General features: G+C 45.6%; 1 protein-coding gene across 1 annotated transcript in view; it reads right to left on the bottom strand.

The window, feature by feature from the left end:
• CACNA2D4 (calcium voltage-gated channel auxiliary subunit alpha2delta 4) overlaps positions 1 to 22377 on the bottom strand; it is a 165368-nt gene extending 142991 nt beyond the window's left edge. Inside the window, exons 1-5 of the mRNA XM_067536119.1 lie at positions 22289 to 22377; positions 17056 to 17137; positions 7992 to 8108; positions 6294 to 6353; positions 4895 to 5057 (exon numbers count right to left, since the gene is read on the bottom strand). Coding sequence (XP_067392220.1) covers positions 4895 to 5057; positions 6294 to 6353; positions 7992 to 8108; positions 17056 to 17137; positions 22289 to 22377 — 511 coding nt within the window. The remainder of the gene's footprint in view (positions 1 to 4894; positions 5058 to 6293; positions 6354 to 7991; positions 8109 to 17055; positions 17138 to 22288) is intronic.
• Positions 22378 to 24930: the final 2553 nt, after the last annotated feature.

Genomic DNA, 24930 nt, shown 5'->3' on the forward strand with positions numbered 1-24930 from the left:
GGACCTGAACCATCCTGCCTCTCAGGAATTTGATGAAGACCTTGCAGGCCAAGCAGACTGCCCTGAGCTCTCTGACATTTATATGGAGAGCCCTCTTGTCTGGTGACCATAGTCCCTAGGTGCTCAGGTCCTTGCTGATGTGGGCCCCCCAACCCTCGTCTGAGGCGTCCATTATCAGAGTCACTGAGGGGGCCAAGTCTCTGAAGGGAACGCCTCTCAGAACCTCCCTGGGGTCCCTCCACCAGTCCAGGGAGGACAGTACCTGGGCGGGAACTGTGACCACCTTGTTCAGCCGGTGTCTGGCCGGTGCATAGACTGAGGCCAGCCACCCTTGGAGAGGCCTGAGCTTGAGGCGAGCCAGCCTCACCACATAATTACATGCCGCCATGTGTCCCAACAGCTGAAGGCAGCGCCTGGCTGTCGTTGTGGGGGACCTGTGCAGATCACCGATTATGGCGGTCATGGTCTTGAACCGAGTCTGAGGGAGGAAGGCTCTGGCCTGGGTGGCATCCAAGATGGCCCCTATGAACTCTATGTGCTGCACCGGGGTGAGGGTAGACTTCTGCTTGTTGATGAGCAGCCCCAGACTGGTGTATGTGGCGCAGGTAAGAGCCAGGCTGTTCCTCACATGGGCCCTGGACTTGCCCCGGATCAGCCAGTCGTCCAGGTAAGGGAATATCTGGACCCCTCTGTGGCACAGATGGGCCGCTACCACTGCCATGCATTTTGTAAACACCCTTGGCACGGACAAAAGGCCAAAGGGTAGGGCTGAAAACTGGTAGTGGCATCCAGCTACCATAAACCTTAAGAACTTTCTGTGACCTGGAAGGATAGTGATATGAAAATACACGTCCTTCAGGTCAAGGGCGGCATACCAGTCCCCTGGATTTAGGGCAGGAAAGATGGAGGCTAGGGAAACCATATGAAACCTCGTGCGCCTGACAAACTTGTTTAGATGGCGGAGGTCCAGAATTGGCCTCAGGCCCCCCTTGGCCTTGGGGATTAGGAAGTACCTTGAGTAGAATTCCCTTCCCTGTTCCTGTGGAGGAACCTCCTCCAACGCACCGAGTGTGAGAAGGGAGTTGACTCCTGTATGAGGAGTTGGTCATGAGAGGGGTCCCTGAAGAGGGACTGGGTAGGGAGAGAGTTGGGTGGGAAGGCCATAAGCTGTAAGGCATAGCCCTTGAGGACTATGCCAAGGAACCATTGGTCCGTGGTAATGGCTTCCCATTCGGTGTGGTATGGCCGAAGTCTGTGGGAGAATAATTTGGAGTGATCCAGTGGGGAAGGAGGAGTGCCACCCTCGTGCACCCTGTCAAAACCTTTTATTGGGTGCATTGCCCTTGTTTGGGCCTTGCTGGGACCCCGCAGGGGGCCCTTGCCAGTCGTGATGGTTGGGCTCCCGGTACCGATCCCGACCTCTCCTGGACTGAGTGAGTCTGGGGGCCAGCCTTGGTGGAGGTTGCAGTTGCCTCTGGGCCTGAAGGTGGGTCTGGCACCTCGAGGCCTGGGGGGTGTATAGCCCTAAGGATCTCAGGGTGGCTCGTGAGTCCTTTAGGGCATGTAGCTTTTCGTCCGTCCTCTCGGAGAAGAGGTCGGTGTAATCAAAAGAGAGGTCCTGAACTGACAGTTGGATCTCCTGTGACAGACCAGAAGTTTGGAGCCAGGAGCAGCGGCGCATGACGATGGCCGAAGCGATCGCCCTGCTGACAGCATCCGCTGCGTCGCTGGCCGACTGAAGTGCCGCCTTGGCCACCACCACGCCTTCCTGCGACACAGTGGCAAAGTCTGCATCCTGGTCTGGGGGCAACCCCAAGGAGAACCTCTGTAGAGAGGACCACAGGTTTAAATTGTATTTCCCCATGAGGGCCTGATGGTTTGCGACCCTCAGCTCGGCCGCAGTAGAATACATTTTGCACCCAAAAAGGTCCAGCTTCTTGCTGTCCTTATCCTTAGGGGTGTTGCCCTGGTCACCCTGGCGGTCCCGTTGGTTCACTGTGTCCACTACGAGCTAACCTGGGGCGAGGTGTGTATAGAGGAATTCAAACCCCTCCTTAGGTACATAGAATTTGCACTCAGCACCCTTCGAAGTGGGGGCCACTGAGGCGAGGGTTTGCCAGAGGGTCTTGGCTATCTTCATAACCCTCTCATGAACAGGAAGGGCCAGTCGTGATGGGCCTGCTGCCTTAGAGACCCCGAAGAGGGCGTCCTCCTCCTCTGACAATTCTTTAATCTCTAAACCGAGATTGTCAGCCACTCTCCTCAGAAGCTCCTGGTGGGCCCGGAAGTCAAAGAGGGGGGCCCTATGGTCCCTGGCCGCCGCCTCATCCGGAGAAGGAGGAGGAGGACTATGGAAGGGCCCCTGTAGAAGGGCCTTCCTCTGGGTCAGACCCCTCCTCCGAGGGGTGGCCCTCCTGTGGACAGGTTGGTGGGGGCACTGGTTGGGCCACCGAAGAGTGAACAGAGGTGGTCCCTTGGCCCATCTGGGTACCCCACGGCCCCCAATATGGTCATTGCCAGGGGCCTTGGGGCCAAGTAGGTGCAGGCGCAGAAGCCTACTGAGTCACATCCAGGCGTCATCACTTGGAACCCGAGCCGCTTGACCTGTGCTTGTAGGTCCTGGAAGGGGAGTGGCTCCGGGACAACGATGACCTCCGGTGCTGGCGTCTGTGGTGCCAACGAGGGGAGGAGCTGCTGGAGGAGCTGCCAGTGGAGCGCCTCCTCCATCTGGAAGACTTATGGCGACACTTCCCGGATCTGGAGCGGGAGCGGTGATGCCTATGTCGTTGCGATGCTGATCTTGAGTGCAACATATCAGGCGGTGCCGAGACGTGCGGTGCCGAGGCGGGCGGTGCCGAGGCGGGCAGCGTTGGGGATCAATGTTGAGCTGGGCTCCGCACTGGAGCCCAAACTAAGGTCCCAGCTCGAGGTGGAACTGTAACGGTGCCACAGTGTCGAGGAGCTAGACGACTCAGACTCAGGAGCTGGGAGGGGAGCCCGCACTCTCGACCCCCCTCGACCGTCTGGGGGGAGACCTCGATTCCCGTCTCCTCCACCCACCGGGGCAACCCAACGCGGGTTTACCCTGAGACACCGGTCCCGGAACCCTCGGCCGAGGGGGGGGGTGGAGGCGTGGGCAGGCCCATGAGGGTGCATGCCACAGTGAACGCCTCCGGCATCGACGGCCCTTGCAGGGGCGCTCTCCCACCCCGAGGAGTCGGGGGAGGCTCCCTACGTGGAGATGCCGGTGCCGGAGTACTCTCCATGGCACATGGCTGGGGCATCTCCCACTGTACCCCCGGCTGTCCCGGTAGCAGGGGGGAGTCCATGTGTGCAGCCTCTGGCCGCTTCCTTCTCCTCGGTGCCGACAACGGCTTGGAGTCTGGACAAAGAGAGGACTCCATCAGAATCGCCTTCAGCCTTGCGTCCCTTTCCTTTTGGGTTCGGGGCTTGAAGGACCTACAGATTTTACATTTATCCTTCCTATGTTGCTCCCCGAGGCATCGGAGGCAATAGTCGTGAGGGTCACTCACAGGGAATGATTTTGCACACACAGTGCAGGCTTTAAAGCCGGTGGAGCCAGGCATGGCTCAGCTCTAGCCCCCAAGGGCACTATCTTACACAACCTAACTATTCTAATCACTATGAAAACAAACAAGAACTTGAATAACAAAGCTATAGAACTAAGGGATGCTACTTGCGGTATGCAAGAGGCAGACGTTCCAGTAACCGTCACAGGTGAGAAGAAGGAACTGAGGGGCTGCAGGGTCGGCGGCACCCTATGTACCGCGGCATGAGCACGGTACTCCAGGGGGCGCCTGAGCCGACCCTACGGAGCTAGCTAAGGGAAAAAAGTTCCGGGAATCTGTGCATGGGGCGCGCACACACCTATAATGGAATGGATATGAGCAATCACTCGAAGAGAGAACAACTTAAATTGACTAATAGTTAAATCACACAGTGTTTTAATATCATGTTCTGCAAAGAGCCGCAGGAGACGCATTGAAGAGCTACTTGCAGCTCGCAAGCCTCAGTCTGAGTATCTCTGGGCTAGGGGCTTGGCTTCTTGTGTGATTGCAGATGACCTTGCTGAAGTAGCTGAACTCATGTGGTTTTAAAGGCTAAGCAGAGCTGAATGTGATCAGTAGTTGGATAGGAGACCTCTAAGGGAACAGCTGTCTACGGAATACATGGATCTTTCGTGCCCCAAATTATAGTCTCCAGAGCTGTCAGCCCATCATGAAATTCATTTAAAAAATTTTAGGAGAAAAAAAATTCTCTTTCCGCATTGGCCCTGGAATGACATAACAGCTAGGAATATAATCACCAACACCTGCCTCTGTTTGCTCCTCTAGCTGCACTGAGCTAACATACAGACAGACATAAGAGATGAGCCCAACTTAAGACAGATGTAAGAGAGCATTTCCTGCCACAAAGTGCACAAGGAGAAGGATTGGTGGTCTGACAGGCGCAAAGCCGGTGGCTGGAGGCATCCTGATATGTCAATAGAAAAGGGCAGCAACTCTGGTACAATTGTGGTCAAGAGCCTCAGCCTGTAAGGACTATGCACCCCCATGCGTGAGTAGCTTGCTCGCCAACTCCAACAGAGATAGACCAGCTCCTGATTTAAGGCCAAATTGTGACTGGTAGATGTGTGGACCCACAACTAAAGGAGGACAGTGACCAAACACAATTGCAGTGATGATGCTGCAGGAGGCACAGCACTTCCCAGAGATCCGCACTGCCACCAGAAGGACAGTGCCTTAAAGTCACAGTACAACCCTTATTCTCTTTCTTTCACTTCCCACCAGCCTATCTATCTGTATTGTTATTCCACTGTAGTTTCCATGCTACTCTAGCAGATTTGGGAAGTCAGAGGTCAGAGCCCTATTACCTTTGTTGTAGACATTGGTTGGGAGTTGCACATCGCTATATGTTGTGTTCACCAGCAGATTATTGAAATGCTCATTTGGCTCCAGAATGAATTCGTCTCCAAGCTCCACATAATTATCATTCTCATCCTTATCGTTAATCAAGAGAGAGTTGTAGTAATCAAACTGTTGATGAGGAGAAATAAGACAGAGAGGAGGGGAAAGACCGCAAAAGAATTCATTATCAGTGCTGCCAGGGGAAAAAAAAAAAGCTTTCCCTGCCTTTCTCCACTGCCTCTCTCTTGCTGGAGCCCTTTCCTATAGCCAGAGTCCTTCTCTGTGCTGGGGGAAGGCTCTAGCAGCAGGGAGCTTGTAAAGCCTTTCCCAGCTGCCTCCCTTCTGCCAGAGGTTTTCCTTGCTGCCAGAGCCTTTTCCTGCAGTTCAAAATAGCAGTGTAGATGGGAACACACAGCTTGGATGAGTAGAGAGCCGTGTACTTGGGTACATGCCCACGCCTTTCAGGCATATCTGTACTCTATTTGTGTAAACTGTGTCTGACCATCTACACTGCTACTTAAACCCATGCCAGGGGGACTACTTGAGTACATACTCTACACGCCAATGAAAGGAGAGTGCAGTGTAGGCATAGCCTTGATCTTTAATCCTTCATCGCACCCTCTTTGACAGATGTGTTCAGGTAGCCCCAATAGTACTGATAATGGCCAATTCATCCATCTCACCTGGTAGTCACTTTCAAGTCTCCCAGTCTGTGATCATATCAACGCACCTGCCCCACCAGCTTTTACAGCTGCTGAATGACAAGAAGTAAGGTTTACAATGGCATAAACCAATCCAGGAAGAAGAGGAGAGTTTCCATCTATCCATCATTCTGAGTCCCTGTTATTCCCCTGTTAAAACTCCACTTCCTCTCCTGCTGATCATGAAGCATCCCTTTCTCCCAGGATGGCAGAGCACACAGGAGATCCTCATTTGGAGATCATCTTTAAGGGAATACCTTGAGTTAGCCACAGTTGGGGGTGCCAGGGAGCCTGGAGTGGGAGGAATCAGCACCCTTCTTTCTGCAACATCCTCAGCTGCCACCAGCATGTGCAGCAAGAGTCTGAATGGTGCTCTTCAGCATGAGTTTACTACCACCATGGCAGGGTGAGGAGCTGCCATCATGCCCTGGACCTGCCATGGGAGTCACTGATTTAATCAGGATGACTCCTAATGAGACAGGAGCTGAGTTATTACTGTGCTGCTGGGTGCTCTGAAGGCAAGGAAATCTCAGCATGCCTGGGAATGGGAGTCTTAGGTAACTGGTGCTCCTGGGATGGCATACCATGCCTGGCTATCGATCAGTTCCCCCAAGACTCCCTGTCACATGAATCAGGGCTTTGCCATTGAAGAATATGAACATACCACCAGTGAGGAGTTGAATTCGTGGTTCAGATCTGCATCTTCCGCTGCTTCCACCAGCCTCTAATGCAAATACATACAAAGGAAGGATGAGTGGGAAACACTGGACAAATCTTTTCAGAAGCATGAATTGTTTACAAAATATTGAGAAACCGAGGGACTTGGAGTTCAGATCTAGTTCAGCACAAGAGAGGAAGCTATGGGAGGTTATAAATTCTCTTGTGTCTGATAAAGGAACTAAAGATCTGTGTTTCTAAAGTTTCAAATCTGGGGAGTGTATTCACAGCTACTCATTCCTGAGACTTTGGGAGAGCTCTTGCCGTGCCCTCAAACAATGAGTACATGGCACTGAGCATATGCATAGAGAGAGATTTCCATTCAGAAAAACAACAGAAGTTTTCATTCCACTTTAATTGGAACCCTGTAAAAAAAGACAATCCAGAGCCAACCCAGCTTCAGACTATCACCAATATAAAGGGAACTAAAACAAACAGTATGACGACTGGATTTTTTTAAAAGTTGGGAAATGTTATGGCCATTTATAAACTTTACCAGCTATGGAAGCTAAAAGCGTCGTCTGCATTATCAAATCTCATGTTTCAGGGCATCAACTGATCATTTATTTAGATTAAGATGGAATCCTGTTCAAACACAGCCATGTTTACAACATTCCACAATAGGCTGTAGCTGTGTTGTCGAGCTTAATAAGGCAATCTAAACTTGGGGATAGTTTGGATTTGAATCTAAATTTCATGGAAGATCTCTAGCTCTCTGATGAACGAAACCAAACAGCTGGACTTGAACACACCCAAACTTTCACTTTGATCCGGACTCAAACATTGTGGTTTTGGCCCATCTTCACTTTATACACCAAATGGTTTTTAAGGAGCCATGACTCTGCGACTATGGATCTGCATTTCTAAAATTATGGTAAATACACTGGCACACAATAAATTCATAGATATTAAGGTTAGAAGGGACCATTATGATCAAGATTCTAGCCTGATTTTCCTACATAACACAGGTCAAAGAACCTTACCCAATCAGACAGCAACTAATGTGCACACTACATATTCTTAGACAGCTGCAAGACTCAAACTCTCAGTACACGGGTATTGCTCAGCTACAATAGTCACAGTAAGCCACACTGAGCCACACAATGTTCAAGTAGGCAGCCACTCTTCAATAAATCTCTCTGGAGAGTTAGCGCTGAATCTGTTGAATGAATGTTCATTTTCTTATTTAATTTTAAGCTATCTGAGTCACTTCTTTTCTTTATTTTTCACCCTTGGCTGTGGTAGAAGCTATTCCAGTTTGTATGCCAGTATCTTTCCGCTACGGGCTACATAATATCAGGAAGAGTCAAAAGGCACTAGCTGTTGTTTGACTGAGCAATGAACTCCTCATATAATCTTTATACCTACATAGTGTAGCCATTGCAGGGAAATCAGAGCCAAATTTTTTTAAAGATATTTAGGCTCCTAAAGATGCAGACAGACACCTAGTGGGATTTTCAAAAGCACCTAGGTACCTGAGTCCCATTGATTTCAATGGAAGTTAGGTGCCGAGGTTCTTTGTGACTTCCACAAGGATCCTATCTGCATCTTTAGGTGCCTAAATACCATAAAAATTTGGCCATCAGTGTCTATAGCTTTGTGGCAGTCATAAGGGGATTTCCCTACACAGTTCTTGAGTCTGTACCTCAACAGCTTCTACTTTTCTACGCAGCATGCTCTCCATCTCCTCTGAGAACTTCTTCACAAGCTCCAAGCCATCCACCTCCTTGATCTTCAGAGTGGGCTCCACATCTTTGTACTTCTGTTCGAAGGAAAGGAGAAAATCCTCACTGAATAAGAGGTTCACTAGGAAAGTGGTGAATCGGTTACATTAGCTGGGCATTAGCTGGGAGAGATGCATCCAAAGTGTGAACCTGATTTTCATCTGGCCTTTTCCATGCCTCCCCTTTCTTCCCTACAGTTGGACTTGTGTAAATAATTGGTGCATAATGCAGTTAATTTAGACCTCTAGGCATAAGTAACTGATTTGCTTGTGCCATCAAGTGTTTGTAGTTGTTTAAATTACCTCAGCTGCACCAGCAAATGATCAACCATGCAAAAATGTAGATGTGGTTACTCACGCTTGCAAGCTGTGCAAAAACAGAAGCCAAGTTTTGAAAACCTGGCAATGTGTGTATGTACATCAGTGATAACTGTATCTGTAGCATGCATACCTGCCATCATGTCACCTTGGACCAAGCTCTTGTCAACTCTCACAAACCATGGAGGATCGGATCTTATCAGTGCTTATATAGGACATGGGAGACCTCCAAGACAAACCCAAGTGGTGCAGGAAGTGGTGCGGGTGATTGAGTTGGTGGCACATTTCTTCTAGAGTCAGTGCTGAAGCGATTCCCTGCCATGGGGTTAGTGAGCATTAGAGCTGGGGACACCTCTACTGGGTGAGACAAAGTTCTGACAACTTAATAATCAATCAAAATTTTCTGACAATATTTGATACAAAATAGAGGTTTAATCCCCAGTATTCTGTCCAAATTCTGAACTGGAGAATTATATTCTGCACAGCTAAATCACCTCTGCAGTTTCCATGTTAGATGTGGTGGTCCTTATGTCTTCTCTTTAAAAACAATGATGAAAGAGGATCAGGTCAGATGGGAGCAGGAAGGGAAATAAACTGCAAAAGGAGACAATGTGATTAACCTCTGTCTAAAAGGACAGAGCCCTCATCTTGCTATTGGTGATGGTAATGAGAATGTTTTGATTTAAGCAGGAAAACAAATTAATGTATTCCCTTAGTCCCTCTCCCTTTCTCTTTGCAGCATATGTGCCCCCTCCTCACCCCGTATGTACAGGATTTATAAACTGGCTACACTATGGAGAGAAAGTTTTGTCAGAGTCCCCTTCTTAAAATATTGGCAGCACACCAATGCTCTCAGCCTGAGGTTTACTCCCCACCACAGTACAAAATGAGTCAGGGGGAGAAGGGCAGAGGCTTGGTGGTCCTTTCTGATTAGAAGATGTGGAGAAGAGTTTGTATTTCTTTGGGAAAAGCAACCATGGCTCCTATTGTTAGAAAAGCATCATTGAAGAAGGCTGCTGAGCATATGTGGAATATGAAACGCCTTGAGGATGGGACAGGGCTGAGGAGGTTGGACAGAAATAGAATCACATCCAGCTTGCGATAGGCACGTGTGGAAACTGCTAGTTCTGTCTGTCATGATTAATAGAGCAAGGCTTTGCTGGATTAAAACTCCAGCCCTTGCATTCATGCTGCGGCTGCTGAGTAGCAAGAATGGATGGGGGAGGAGAAAAGAAGAGGAGGGGATGATCACAAAGGTTAGCATAACAACACTACCAACAGGAGATGTATAGCCCACAGACTGAAGGCCCTGGAAGATGACGAGACCATGGGACTCAGCTGCTGCCTGTCCCATTTAACTATGTCATAGTTTCATCTGCAGAGAAGCTGATCTCTGGCACTCCGGGAGCTTTAATCAGGCCCTTCCCTTATGAGATCAGAATAATCTCTCCCTGGAATGCAAGCCAGCTGGGAAAACTATACTAGCACTTGGATGCATGCTCTGTGCAAAGCAAATGCCAAATGCTTCAGCAGTGGATAAACTGGGGTTGTACAGGGTGGGTCATTTCTTGTTCCCAACAGTGCAGGGCTAAGCAGCAGCCTTTTAGCACAGGCAGGGTAATAACAACACTTTTCATTGCTGTCAATTATTTTGAGCATGCTTCTGACACACCAATAATTAGAGATTAAAAGAAATTCAATAACCATGAGCACTTCAGAAGTTTACCAGCCACAATGTACATTAAGAGCCCAGCCATGCATAGTGTGCACAACCCAACACTTGGAATTCACTGAGGTGTGGAGAATATTGCACAACATTATCAATTGACTATTTCAATTAATTCATTAGGTCTGTGTTCATACATCTTTGTGTTTACTTTCCATGAAATATTCTAGCAAATAATTTTACTGGCAGGAATGTCGATGAAAACAGTGAATTTTAATAGGACTATTAGAGACTATTTGCTGAAAGAATATCCACATCCTAAGAGTAGGAGACACAAATAATGCCATGTGACCTCAGGTATTATGATCACTTACCATAGTGATAAGCATACTATAAATGCTTGGGTATACTTCTGTGTCCAGTCAAAACTATCCAACACAGATTAAATTTAAAATCTCAGTTATCAAATGCAGACCCAGTTTCACTTGCTGAAATTATTCAGCAAGTAATTTTCAATAATGAAGTAAAAAACAAACAAACAAAAAAACCCACCACCACCAAAACAAAAAACCCCATACGCTGCTTGTTTACAAGTCACAAACTGAAAAGGATTCTATGTTCATCAGATACATCACTCCCTAAAAACAACCAATTGAGATTCTCCTTCAGCACAAGTGAGGGAGGATGAGGACCCAGAGTTTTGTGTCCTATGCTATGTCTGTGAAGTGACCTACATAGCCAAATATATTTTCCTGTTCCCACCTTCATGACATTTAGTCCACTGAAATACTTAGCATTGCATAACTCAGTGTCACTACAGTTAAGTCAGAGAAAGACATTCTATCTTCACCCAGCAAAATCACTTAACATTCATTATTTAATTTGTCTGTTCTGTCCATTCTGCAATATTTAGTAATCTCCTTACTCAGTCTTATCTCCAGCTGAAGTCAACGGGGTTTTTAGCCACAAAGGAAAGCAGGAAGTGGTTCTAGAAAACATATTCATTTTTGCAATTTCTAATTAACTAAATATAGTAAGCATGAAATCCTCGGCCCATTGAAGTCAAAGGAGTTTTGCCATTGACTTCAATGGGGACAGGATTTCACCCTCAGTTATTTCTTTTTACTCAGTAATAACAATACTAAGTAATTCAGTTACTTGGGGTCAAATCCTGACCCACATGTCTTCCAGAGCATGGACAACCAAGTTTTCCATGATGTGGCTGGATTCTGTGATTACTGAAATTCTCAGCAGTCACTATGTGGCAGTTGTATAACAGAGAGCCGCTGGTTGACTATATAGCCAGCAAACTTGACAAGCCACAGTAAAACAAAGCTTGGATTTTTTGTATCCTTCAAATATAGTTTGTCAGCTTCATGGAGTTTTCTGTGCCATCTGCTATGATCTCCCCTCCTATGGATTTTTCAATGGGAAGAATGAACCAGCCTTTTGTATCTAATTACTAGAAATATCAGGAATTAGTAGGTATTATTTATTGTACAATGCACACATTTTTTACTACTCTTAAGAAAAGAAATGACTAATTAAAGTAATTTCTCTCTTTGGGTGAAAGCAATTTGTATGAAATTCACCCCTGTGAACACAAAAGGCCCATGTACCATTTAAGCCCCATTTAAGTCTTCAAAATAGCGCTCACAGAAAAGGAACCACTAAAGCTGAAGGAGTTTGTTTTGCCACCATACCCACAGTGGAGCCAATGCATTGCAATAGAGATTTCAGCAGATAAGAACAAAGCAATTTTTAAGCATCCTTTGTGGCTATGTAAAATTAGCCCTGATCATGTCCTTGCTGGTTCCTGGCTCACTGTTGGCTGAGGAATGGAGTTTCATGTTGCTCTCTGGTGTCGCCTCTGGGGATGGTGCAAGTTGGAGGGATCCAGTAGGATTGAAAACTAGGGGTGTGGTTGCAATAGGAGTGCCTTATTAGTTTTCCTTTCTTTAAGACAACAAAAGCAAGCATTAAGCTGCTAATAAAAATCGACATAAAATGCTAATTCATGAAATAGAAGATTTAAATGTAGAAAAAGCAGGAAATTGAAAAATTATGCTGCCAACAGCAATGAGAATTTAGTTACATCAGAAATATATCAAGCTCTTAACGCAAGGCCAAATTCTGATGTCTTTACTGTTATTACTCAGATTTTTACAGTGTCTTTACACAGGAAAAACTCCCATTGACTCCAATAAGAGTTTTACCTGAGAGAGAGGTGAGTAAACATTGGAAGAAAACTCCAGGATTTAGCCTCTGCATTGTAAATCCTTTGGGGAAGGACCCATCCTTTTATTTGTCTGCACAGTGCCCCACATATCTATAATGCTGTATGTGTAGCAGCAATCCAAAATACTTCATGTGTGAAATGTGCGATGTAGCTCAAATAAGTGAGCATTGCTTTGGAAGTGCTTCTATTAGAATTTTCTGACTTCTGTGCATTCAAATCCTCAGCCTTAACATAACTCGAGTCTGTGTACAGGTGCGTGTGTCCGTGTGTTGAATTACATGAAAGTTGTGGAGGTCTGGCCTCTCTGAAGACAAGTTTCACCTGTCTCAAGAGGTTTGTTCATACTACTGCATTAGGAGGACACTTTATCATAGCCTTATGAAACCTTTCTCTCCACAGCTTTACGTGTCAAGCATGCAGACTGAAGTCATTCAAGCTTATCTGCTTTAAGAAGCTTATTAGTGAAGATGGTGTTTGATCTAGAGTTTCCTAACAGGATTGAGAACAGGGAAAGACCTGGGGAAATAGGTACAGCAGGAAGAGAGGGGAAAACGCTAGGACAAGGGGGAATGTCTAAGCTGGGTAAGAAATGGATGTGGGGAGATGACTCAGAGATGGGGAGTGTATGCAGGGCTTTGTCAGATCAGAGATCAAACCCAGCTCCTGCAGGAAGTGATGGTGGTGACTCAGTGAGTAGCATTCTTCCCCTGAGACACTGCTGAGCCATTGTCCAAGTCTCGCATCCAGAATTCCATTTCAAGCAAAGCACAGTCCATCTGCATGCAGTGAAGCAGGTCTCCATCATGCACAAGGGAAAGGCAAACACCTCCTTTTCTCTAAAGTGCACTGGTCAGTATCTTTGACTACAGCAGGTAAAGTGTGGCTATTCTTGAGCGGGAGGTGCTGCTCTATCTGGCTACCAGGGAAAGATGGGTGCCACCCTTGCCACATGAATCCTGGGCTTGATTTGCTGGTCAGAATCAAACTCCCTTTCCTTCAGAAATTAATCTTCTCTCTGTGAGAGAACCACGCATAAGATTTTGCCAAATTTGGTGCAATCTTTTATTTTGGATCTGAACCTGGACCTGTGATGACTGCTATTATTAGAAGTAGCTTCTATAAGCCCTGTTGTGCTAGGTTCTGTACAGCTCCTGCCCCAAAGAGCTTACCATCTGAATAGCCAAGATGGACAAAGGGGAAAAAGAGGCACAGAGAGGTGAAATGACTTGTCCAAGGTCTCTCAGCAGGCCAGTGGCTGAGGTGGGAATAGAACCCAGGTGCCTGATGCCTAGGCCAGTGCCCTATCAACTTGTCCACACTGCCTCTCATGGACCATATTACCTCTCGCAATGCCAGGCTCTTCAAGGAACAAAACCCCTGACTCCTGACCTTAAGGAAGGTAGAAGCCTTTAACCTCTAAGCAGAAATAGCCACAAGAGCAATATTGGATGGTTCTGATGGAGCAGTGGAGACATGAAGACTTGTAGACTGCAGCATTTTCTCACTGTCCTTAACAGAGACAGTGAAGTCAATAGAATCTTACGGAGAGATTCATGCCTGCAGCCTTTCCATCAAGATCATGACAAGGGGCAAATGCCCTGTGACATCCCAGAAGATGGAGGTCCCAGCAGAGAGCAAAGAGCTTCACTTTGAATGGCTTCTCCAGGCAAAAAGGGAACTTGGATACTTGCCAGAAAATCTGAATCCAGTTCCATCAGCTGGTGACACTAGAGATGAGTTGGCAAGGTGGAACCATCACCACAGCTAGTAAAGGCAAGGCTTCAGCCAGTTTTGGTATCACACCATGGCTGTGTAAGAACTGGACAATGAAGGGTCTGGAGGAGTACTGGTGGCATTTTATTCCAATGTGGCACATGTGTGCTCTTCAGGAAAAGGATGAATGATCAGTGTAAATGGCTCATGCTAAAGGACCAGAAAACATTTATCAGACAAGCCAAGCCAAGGAGGCATAGAGGGAATCTGTTCCTGCATCAGACAGAAGGGAGCACACTGGAGAAGGAGTTTCCAGAGGGTCCCATAGCAAGGTGAGGAGGTGTTAGTGGAACAATATTCTGGCCCTCTTGTAGCTGGATCACAGGAGCGGCCTATAAGTAGAAAGAGGACAAAATGTAAACAGCTAGGAGGAGTGAAGGGCAATTTATAGCTTGGCACAAAAAGAAGATGGAGGGGAGGAGGAGAGAGAAGGGAAGGTGGATGGGAGGAAAAAGAATTCATCCTCTCAGATGGGTTCTGCAGTGTTTGTACTGAGCCCTGTCCTCTCAAGCAGCACCAAAAAGATGCTGATTGGTAAAACTGTGATTGCAGCTGTGCACAAAGGGTGGAGTGCAAGATGCATATGATCATTCCTCACCTCCACTCCTCAAGATGTCTAGAGCTCACAGGGGCAAATCTACAGCCACAGAAGTGTGGTTCTAGCGTGGAAGGGGGATTGGATTTGGGGGTGCTGTGCATGGGGTCCACACCACCTGCACAACATGGAGCCCAGCTCACAGGTGCTCCCTAGATGATAGCACACAGGGATAAGCCAGTGGATAGATTGAGGCTGGAGGACCTGGCACCATGCTATTCTTCCAGCCCTTACTCCACATATCACACACACCCCCGGCGCACACACGCGCAACAGAGAGTATTCTAGTGACTTTACAGTGTCTCCCCACACATCATCCCTCGTGCGTCTGTACCCCTCCTAGGTATTCAGATTTTGCCCACAGTGCACAGCCAAGATGAGTCAGTCTGTGCACACATTTCCCCATGAAGGGCATGTGGCTCTGGTCATTGAATTGCTGCCAAAGGCAGTGCAAATACAGCTAAGGACAGCAACCAGGCAGGGAAGGCAATGGTGTCCCAGGTTACTAGGTGTGTCTGTACCAAATGCTTTCCGCTGTCACAAAAGACACCACAGTGACACAGCATCTTGGCATTAGCCCCTTCTACAATTTAACTGGAAACTGGTGTAGAAACTGCTCTCATTTCTGCTCCCAGAAACGTGTTCTGTATAGGAACATAATTGGGGCAGTCCTCTGGGAGATTGGATCAAGAGGATGATACATATCCATTGTCCACTAAAGCCTCCAGGGTTTCACCATGGATACCTATTGCCGGGAAGCAGAACATAGGGAGACTGATTGCAACAGCATGCTTGTGCGGCTACTTGGGAATGATTTGCAACAATGTTCAGCACTGGGCAAACCCTGCTGCTCCCCAATTTACCATTAGCTTCACTGGGAAAAGGGACAAGCCAGTACTGAGCACTTGCAAAGGCCCTCCCTCAGTGCTATATACAGAGGCCATCCAAGCAAGTGAACTGTTTGCAGCCAGGAGAGAGCGTGGCCATGTGGAAAGAGGCTCATATGGAAGGAAGGACAATATGAATCAGAACAGAGACACCCCTCCTGCCCCTTCCCACCCCATTCTCTGGCACTGAGAGCCAGGGGAATGGCAATGATCAACAGGCAGGTCTGGTACCCGCTGCTCTCCATGCTAAAGCCTAGTCTACCTGCATGCACTGTAACTGTGTGTGAGTTCAAGAGTGGGTTGGTTCCATGTCTGGCTCATGGAATTGCCTCTCTGCCAGGGTTCTGGTGAGAACTCTGTCCCCCTGAAATTTCAGTGAACACCACCACCACCACCTAGCTCTTGCATTGTCCTGTTCCACATAAAATATACCACTTCCCATGCAGACTCACACATGCAAACTTCAAATGAGTGTTCTGCTGTCAGACCTCAATCACTCCGAAGTTCCTGGAAAGCAAAAGAGGAGCTGGCCTGACCAAAACAAGCTCATTATTTCAGACAATTAGGAGCTGGTTCATAACTGATTAATTCCAACAAAGCTTGAGGCAGATTTTTGCTGTGTTTGTCCAGGCCCAGCATTTCCTACCTGAGCTCATGTACCCAGTGAATCAAACTTGATGGGCCAAACTCTCTGCTGGTGCAAATGGGCACTGAAGTCCATGAGCTGCACCCATTTCTGCCAGCAGATGCTGCCAGTCAGGATGTCCCTAGCAGCTGGAATTTCAAGAAGTGGAGGGTACAGAGGTTGCTATTCCTGTGCTGAAGTTGCAGGGCCATGGATTAAAGAACTGTGCATGATGAGCAAGTTAGGGTGAGCAATTCTTTATTCCAAGGCAATCTAGTTGTATAGAACTGCTTTCAGAACTGGCATCAAAACCCCGTCAGAAAACCTAAACCAGAGTCCTAAACTAAAGAAGAAAAACAGAATTTAAAGCAAGATTTAAAGACAGGGAAGTGACTTAGTGGATCAGTGGGAGGAAGACAGATCAGGAAGTACAAATAAAAAAGAAATCCCCAGTTGGGAGAACCCAGAGAACAGAGAGGAATGCAATATTGGAGTGGATTGAACAGATGGGGGAGTAGGTGGATATGCAGTTAAGACGGGAGAGGAGGAGTGAGTATGGTCATTAGGGAAGTAGGTGGATATGAGATCAGAGGGGAAAGGTGAACAGTGCCCATAGACAGTATGTTCAAGGCAGGAGAGCAATTCTGAGTCATATTCAGAAGTGGCTAGTAAACCAATGAAAGCATCAGAGAGAGGCATAAGATCCACTTGGATCAATGAAGGTTAGGGGGTAGGGATTGGGAAATAAATCCAAATGATCTTGAAAGTTAGTGAAGACTTCCTGGTGCTGCCTCTCTACAATGGGTCTCTGGACACACAGAGAGATACTATACATAGGAGGGAAATCTGAAACCAGCAAAGCTCCTTGGCAGGTATGGCCTACCTTCTGTAATAGGAGAGAGCCTGAATACTTTGTCATGATGGAATATATGTCCCCACCAAAGGCATCTGCCCAGGACTTCACCCTAAAGTGGAAAAAGAGGAAAACCAGCAGTGTTAGTACTTCAGGTAGATGAGCTGCATCAAAGGGCAATAGTCGTGCAGGCACTTATCACTTCCTCTGTCTCCCTGTGTATGCAAATCACCATGCACACCTATGACACTACAGAAACAGTGACAACATGTTTTCTCTTTGAACTGCTGGTTCAACAAATAACAGGAAATCATCATCCCTATTGCCCACTACGCACCATGTTGTTTGGTTACTATCAGGCTGCTTTAACACAGTGACAAGTTTTGGGATTCTTATTCAGTCACTAGCTATTGACTCTAATAGGAATTTGTTTGAGTAAAGACCAAATAAAATCTGAATTATAACAGGGTAAGGATCTCAAGATTCGACCCTTAAACCATGAACTCTTTGGGGCAGAGACAAGGAGCCAGAATGTGATCTCAGTTACTCCAGTGTGAATCCAGAGTCATGCAGCTGCTTTCAGTGAAGGTACTCTGGACTGACACGGGTGCAAACTGAGAGCAGATTCTGGGTCACATCTTATTTCTCTGTCAAGCACCATGCACATGTATGCCATCCTATAAATAATAGACAATAGCAATACCACACAGAGATCACAAGGACAGTGACCTGCAGGCTGAGCATATATTGCCTTCTCCTCAAATTAGAATAGATGGCTGCTGTAATTGTTAGAATACATAATCAGAAATCTGTAAAATGAATCATGTTAGGATGTTCCACCTACACTCAGTTCCTTTTACCAGGATTCACTTAGGAGATATCTGCTTCTTTATAGAACATATTGTTGTCTCCACTTATTAGAATACACCAATTATTTATGGAGTACAGATTCTTACCTATAATTTTCAATGGGATTCCTCACAGTTCTAAAAAACTTTAAACCCAGAGGCCCTCATTCTTCTCTTCACAATGTCAGTGTAATGTAATCAAAATGAATGGAGTTACACCAGCATAAAAAACTAGTGAAATGGCATTGTAAATCAGGCACTGAGGACATCCATTTTTTAATCACTGGTGTGATCCTGCTCCCACTGAAGTCAATGGGAGCAACTCAGAATTCTTGGCTTTCATGGTCTGTTTTTTGTTTTTGCATCCTGTTTTGCCAGCCACAGCCATCTTTTTAAAATACATATACACACTGAAAACAATACTAAATATTTGAATTTGCTAGGAAGGTAGGGTTCACTTCCCCAGCCAGACTCTTGTTTTGACAAGCCCAGTAGCCTGCTTCTGGCAAGAGAAAAGCCCTCTCTATCCACCCCCCAAAAAACCAAAACACCACTTGACTTATTGTGCAATACATGGGGGTGAGGAGAAATTCCTTCCCGACTCTTGTGGTGATCAGCTTATGCCCTGAAGCAGGAGATCTGATTATCCTTTCCTCCATATTTAACTCAATAGCCCCGATGTAACAGCTCATTTAACAACTTGCCTCTACAAGCCATTTAACGTTGGCATGAAAATTTACCAACATTCACAAAATCTGCTTACACATCCATATGATGATGATAATAGGAAAGCTACACGTAGGGTTTCTGGGAGGTTGCCTATTCATCCCAGGTAACTGCAGCAGTGTTACCAACACTCTTGATTTTATCAAGTCTTGTGATATTTGGTGCTTTTTCTTAAAGCTACAGCTCCTGGAATCATGTGATAGCATGAGAATCTCAGAGCTTTCATTAAAAAGAAAAGAACATTTCTAGCCCTGATGGTTGTAAGAGAAAAGCTTCAAAATTTGAATCCTAAAAGCTCGATCACCAGGAAACAAATAAAAGAACCCAAAATTATTTTTTAAAAGTATGATTTTTAAGCCAGTCCCATGATTTTTGAATACTTGGGGTTGGAAATACTGCTACAGACTCTCAGCCAATATCCTGGGACTGTGGCAATGGGCAGGCAACTGTGACACAGCTGTGTTCACAGCACAGCAGCATCTCTATTGACTGCTCCACAGCTGCCTCCCTAACTCTACTGGCTACCTCTATATTGGGTTTCTTGAGGCTACTTGTAGCACTTGGAATGCTGGCAGGGCTACACTTCTTGCAGGCAAAGAGAAGGACAGTGCTGGCCTGCGAGTTAGGAGGAAGCCCAGGGACAGAAAGGGGGAGTCATGGGATCAGAGATGGGGAACTACTGGGATACCAATGGAAGGTCAGAAATTAGAGATGAGCCATGAGAAAGCATGAGAAGACACATTAGGGACAATTATAAGGGAGACATGGGTCAGGCAACTGGAGACATCAGTGTAAATGGGGGGTTCTTGGAGGCAAACAGGGGTCAGAAATAAATGGGGTCCCAAGAAGGGCACCGAGAAAGCCAATGGACAATTATTTTTCACATAAGCCGGGAGCATGGCATCTGCTAGGGGGCTCGGTGAATCTTTTGGTGAATCTGAAGTAGTTGTCTTTGTCCTCTTCTCTCAGTCATTACAAAAACCCAAACTAATATTCACCAGAGTGCACAGAAATTTCTTCTGTGAGTGATGGTTCCCGCAACCCCAGCTTATATGCAGAACTGTCCCTTCTTTTATAGGAATATGTTACAAGTTGTGCAAAACTGTACAGGTGTTTGCTTGGTGTTGAAGCACTGTGGGTTATAAGCAACTGCCTGAGAAAAGGATTGGGTTGCAGATTGCCTGCCTGTAATCCCTTCAAAGGTATGCATCAGTAGAAAACGTCAGAGAGGAAAGGCTTGCCCCATTCATTATGAACGGCTTAGGTGCTATAGAAATCTACAAGGTTCAACTGATTTCCTTTTCAAAGTCTTCTAATATGATAGATTTCAAAGCTAAAAGGTATTTCTGTGCAATATTTACTGCTGGAGGCATAAAGCTGTTTTTACTCTAATCAGTCCCAAAGTATTACATGCCCCCTCTCTCTCCACCCACACAAATGAACAGCTTATTTCCTTGCAAGGTTCTTTTCCGCTGAATTTTTAGAGCTGGCCCTTTGGATTCCTCATCAGTGGAAACACATGATAAGATGCACAGGTTAGGATAATTCAAAGGCAGTTTCACACTGAGGCAAAAACAATTTCACAGAAGTAGAGGTTTGGGGGGAGATGGGAAGAGGGGGGAAATCACTGCTCCATAACCTCTGCATCCATCTCCAAAACCCCAATGACCAACATTGAAAGAAGATTTAATGTTGCAACCAAGATAAAGTCCATGGTAAAGTTTCATGAGATGCCTGGGGTTAAGCCCCCAAGAGTGGCTATGAATGCATAGACCTCTTGGTAAATACATGAAAGATTCCACTGATGGAATGTTTGTGGGTCTATTTGAAACAACAGGCCTGGAGCTGTTTGAATGCAAAACACTCCTCTTGATCTCAGGAAGAGATATAAGCTTTTTTCAAATCAGTTTAGTTGATGTAACTGTTTCTCCAGCACAATGTCATTTCTTTCAGCCATCAAATGAGAAGCAGGTTTTCCTCCCCTCAAAACAGCATCCTGAGACATAATCACTGCCAGTCAGGCTGTGTTCTCTTCTCTCTGAGTCAAACCCTTCTAGCAATGCAGAAATATCCAAATCTCTTCCCTTTCAAGTGAATTGTAGCATAAAAAATTCTACACACAATATCACCAACATATTTTTAACCTTAAAGTATTTAAGTTGCTTAAATCAGCTTAACAAAGTCCAATACTTTTAACTCTGTATATTCAGACGTTAGTATCATGGCAACCTGCCAAAGAAAGATTCATCACCAGTGCAGGACTCACTTTTTAGCATGGTGTCAGCCTGTTGCTAGCCATCCATGACTCTAAGGAGAGGTACATGCACCCCTTTCCCCAAAGACGATATCCACAAATGCAGGCACACACACAAGTACAGCACATGCAAACGTCTTTATGCACATACTAAAGCCCATGTGCAAAAAGTCCATGCACAAATACACCTATGATCACCTACACACAAATGCAGTGCACACACAACACAATAATGCTACTAAGACTTTGCACTTCTAACCGGCTTTTCACTTGCAGATTTCACAGGATTTTATAAAGGAGGGTTTGTGTCATAATCCCCATTTTACAAATAGGGAAAGGAAGCACAGAGAAGTGATGTGACCGGTATATCTCCATACACTAAAATATGTATGTGTGTGTACAGTACGTACATATACTGCACATATGTGCATAATAGTCATTGCTGTGTAAGCCTGTGGAGTAACATCATACAGAACTAGCATAAGGAGACTGTACCAGTAATATATAGAAGTACTAGAAACAGTAAGCCTTGCATCAAACAATTCGGATCTTATGTATAGATATAGGCAGAATGACACATCTTCATTCAATTACTTCAGACATCTCACAGAGCATCAGTTCAACAGCCCTGCCCCAGAGGGATGTTATAAACCAGCATAAAGTAAGTGCACCTCTGAGGCTGCTCAGATTTGTCCCAGCAACCAAACTGGTTCCCGGCTGCCCCAGAGACCAGGGGCAATGTATACTGTCTCTATACCATGTTTGCCTGCTCCTACTCCTGGTGCACCAAGCAGAGCTGAGGAATTGGACTAGAGTCTACAATAAATAATAACCCCTAGCTCTTATGTAGTATTTTTTATTTTCAGATCTCAAAGCACTATACAAAGGACATCAGTATCATTATCTCCAATGTACTGATGGGGAAACAGGCACAGGGAAAGACAAGACTTGCCCATAGTCATTGAGCTGGCTGGTGGCAGAGCTGAGAATGTAACTTGGATCTTCTGAGTTCCAGTCCACTAGATTATACTGTATATTTTAGGAACAATAATTTTCTTGTTTGTGAACCCAGATGCATGGGAATGATTCCCACTGTGCCTTGGATCTGGTGGTTAAGCGAGATTTTGCATCTAGGGCAAAAAATCAAGTCAAAGAAATATTTCATGCAAAAAAGAGAAACTCTTTTTAAAACTCTGTCATCCTCCAGACAAATGACATGTCTGAAAGGTGGGGAGGTGGTTGTCTCTTTAAGGGAAGGGACTGATGCTGATTACAGGAGGGGACAAAGGAACACTGAGGGAAAAGGGATGGTAAATGGCAGAGGGGACGGGGCACCAGTCGCAGAAGAGGGAAGTAGATGGTGAAGAGCAGAGGGTCTTAGGAGGGCAGAGGAGTATGTGGGTAGAGGGGTATGAGGCATGGGAGAAACACTTACGTTTCCAGCGGTATCTTTGTCTGGGACTTAGTGGAGGGCAGGAGGCAGCTGAGTGAGAGGAAAAGCCACAGGATGGCTCCTGGCACCATCCTCCAGGCAAAAACCATCAGCAACAGGACCAGCTGAATAGACATAGAGATTCCCAGCCACTTTTGCCACTCTATGAAGGTCCCAGAACTGTCCAGGCAGGTCCCAACATGGCGTCCTGCTCTGAAGTGGGGTTGGGGAGCAGAGTCCCGGGGACACTTAAGCCTGCATGCTGCTGCTGCCACCCTGTGCTATCACTCCTCCCCGTCCCTGTCCAAAGAGAGAAAAGCTCCAGTGGGACCACACAGCCTCACACCCAACAGCTGCAGATAAAAGTTTGCAAAAAGTATTCTGGAGTTACTGAGAGAGGAAACTCGGGAGAAGTAGCCCTGTGGCTACCAAGGGGACCACTGGGTCCAGTCTAGTTTATGTGCCCTGCAGGAATGGAAGAGATTTAAGAGAGCTCTCCAGCAACAGCATCTACGTAATCCACTGCCAGCCTTTTAATCCTCATGCAAAGCAGCAACAGCAGCGGATTTAGGGAAGTGGAATGAGATAAAATCACCCAGGATTATTCTGATTTCTGAAGACAGGCCTCAGCTTGTCCAATCAGAGATCAGAACAAGCTCTCTCCAAGCCTGTTTTAAAGGGGCAACATCACCTCTTCTAAAAAAAAGCCGCCTGACCGTTGATCCCTGCTGAACAGCACTTGCTCCTCACTTGTAGAGGATGTTTGTAAATTGCCCTGGCATGTTTTCATCTCTGCATGGGACCATTTCTATTGATTTCCTTTTATGTCCCACCCTCTCCCTCCATTTTCTCTCAAGTACTCAATATACCAAGCCAAATCCTGTTCTTCATTATTCCTGTGCATGTGACCCTAGTAAGTCAAAAGGGATGCACACGTGTCAATGAGAGGTGAATTTAGACAACTGGGTCAGAATCTGATCTCAGTTATATTGTTGGGTTAGTATAAAGGGTGACTGCTATTACCTATTGTTTGTATTGGGATTGCACCTACAGGTCTCAATCAGAACCCCCTTGTGCCAGGCGGGCACGATACAACCATAGCTAAGATGCCCCTGGACTAAAGAACTAAATAATATCTATTGGTACCAAGGAAGAACCAAGAAAATACTGGAGACTTAATCTGCTCTGACATCTGTGAATATGAGTGTTTACTATTAATAAAGTCCAACACCTTGGTACAGGAAAAAAGCTATCCAGATAGCCACCCCCTAATTTGTATCTGGAGACTGACAAGTGAGTCCAGAGAGACCTATGATTGTAGTAGATGATAACAGTAGATAGCAAATTACATACTATTATGAGGGTCACACTTCACATTAAAGTTTAATTTATAAATGTATTTTAAAGGGTTAATAAAAGATTACTAGATGTTATAACCATATTGCAGTCAGGAGTAGTAGATAGCTACAAGCACATTAGTAAAAATGTTAAAAGATGGTTAGAAGCAACCTATTGACCAGTTGGACTGCATAACAATGGATTAAGCTTCTATTAAAACATCTATTAATAATTTATTAACCCATCAAACTATTTATAAATGAAACCTTAATATAAAGTGTAGCCATTAGGAGCATAACATGTAACGCCACAACAAAAAGCTAAGCATTTCTCAAATATACATGCATAGGGAATCATCTACAAAATGACGAAAAAAAAAAAGTACTAGACACGGAGTAGGTGTGGTACTGTTTGCAGAATTAGTGCTCATACATGTAGTGGGATTAGAGAAAAAACTAGAGCAAAGACAGAAAAGAGAAACAAAACTATAATGCAAGGATTAGAGGTTAAAATATGTGATGAGCAACCAAAAATTTTAATGAGGATGGGTAAGTAATTAACCATAGTAATAATTTACTTAGAGATTTAGTGGAGTCTCCATCAGTTGAATTCTTTAAATCAAGAGTAAACGTGTCTCTAGGAAATATGCTATAGCTCAACCATAAATTATGGTCATGATGCAGGAATTACTGGGTGAGAATTTTCTGGTCTGTGTTATGCAGGAGCTCAGACTAAATGGTCAGGATGGTCACTTCTTACATTCAAATTTATGAATATATGAATTTTAGAAAAGCCAACTTTCAGGCAGACAAGATCACCTGCTGTCCCTTCAAGGTAAAAATACAATATACAGTATAAATGAAGCAAGGGAATTATTCACAATTTCAGATGAAAGCAGAATGGATTTATAAAGAATAAATCTTGCCAAATGTGATTGCTTTTTGATGAAATTATAAATGTAGTGGATGCAGAGAAAGCTGTAGATGTATCAGATCTGGATTTTAGTCATGCTTTTGATACTGTCTTTCTCAAAGGGCTAAACTGTGTCATGTCTGCTCTAGCCCTGAGCAAGAGGCAATGCAGAGCCCAACTGCCCTAAAAGACAGGGATGATAATGTCTCAGAGAAACATGCTCTTTTCAGGGATGCTTCTTACGTATGGGGGTGTGGAGGAGGGGTGTGTGCGCACACGCGTGTGCAATGAGCTGCATGCATGAGAATGTAGCAGACTGATCCCTGCTCCTAACACAGAGGTCCGACTCTGGCTTATGGGGGAGGGAGGCAGAAAGAGGGGCCAGATCCCCACCT

Source organism: Emydura macquarii, unplaced genomic scaffold (genome assembly GCF_026122565.2).
Source record: "Emydura macquarii macquarii isolate MOO-44397 ecotype Brisbane River unplaced genomic scaffold, CSIRO-AGI_Emac_v2 contig_3530, whole genome shotgun sequence".
Classification (NCBI taxonomy): Eukaryota; Metazoa; Chordata; order Testudines; family Chelidae; genus Emydura; species Emydura macquarii.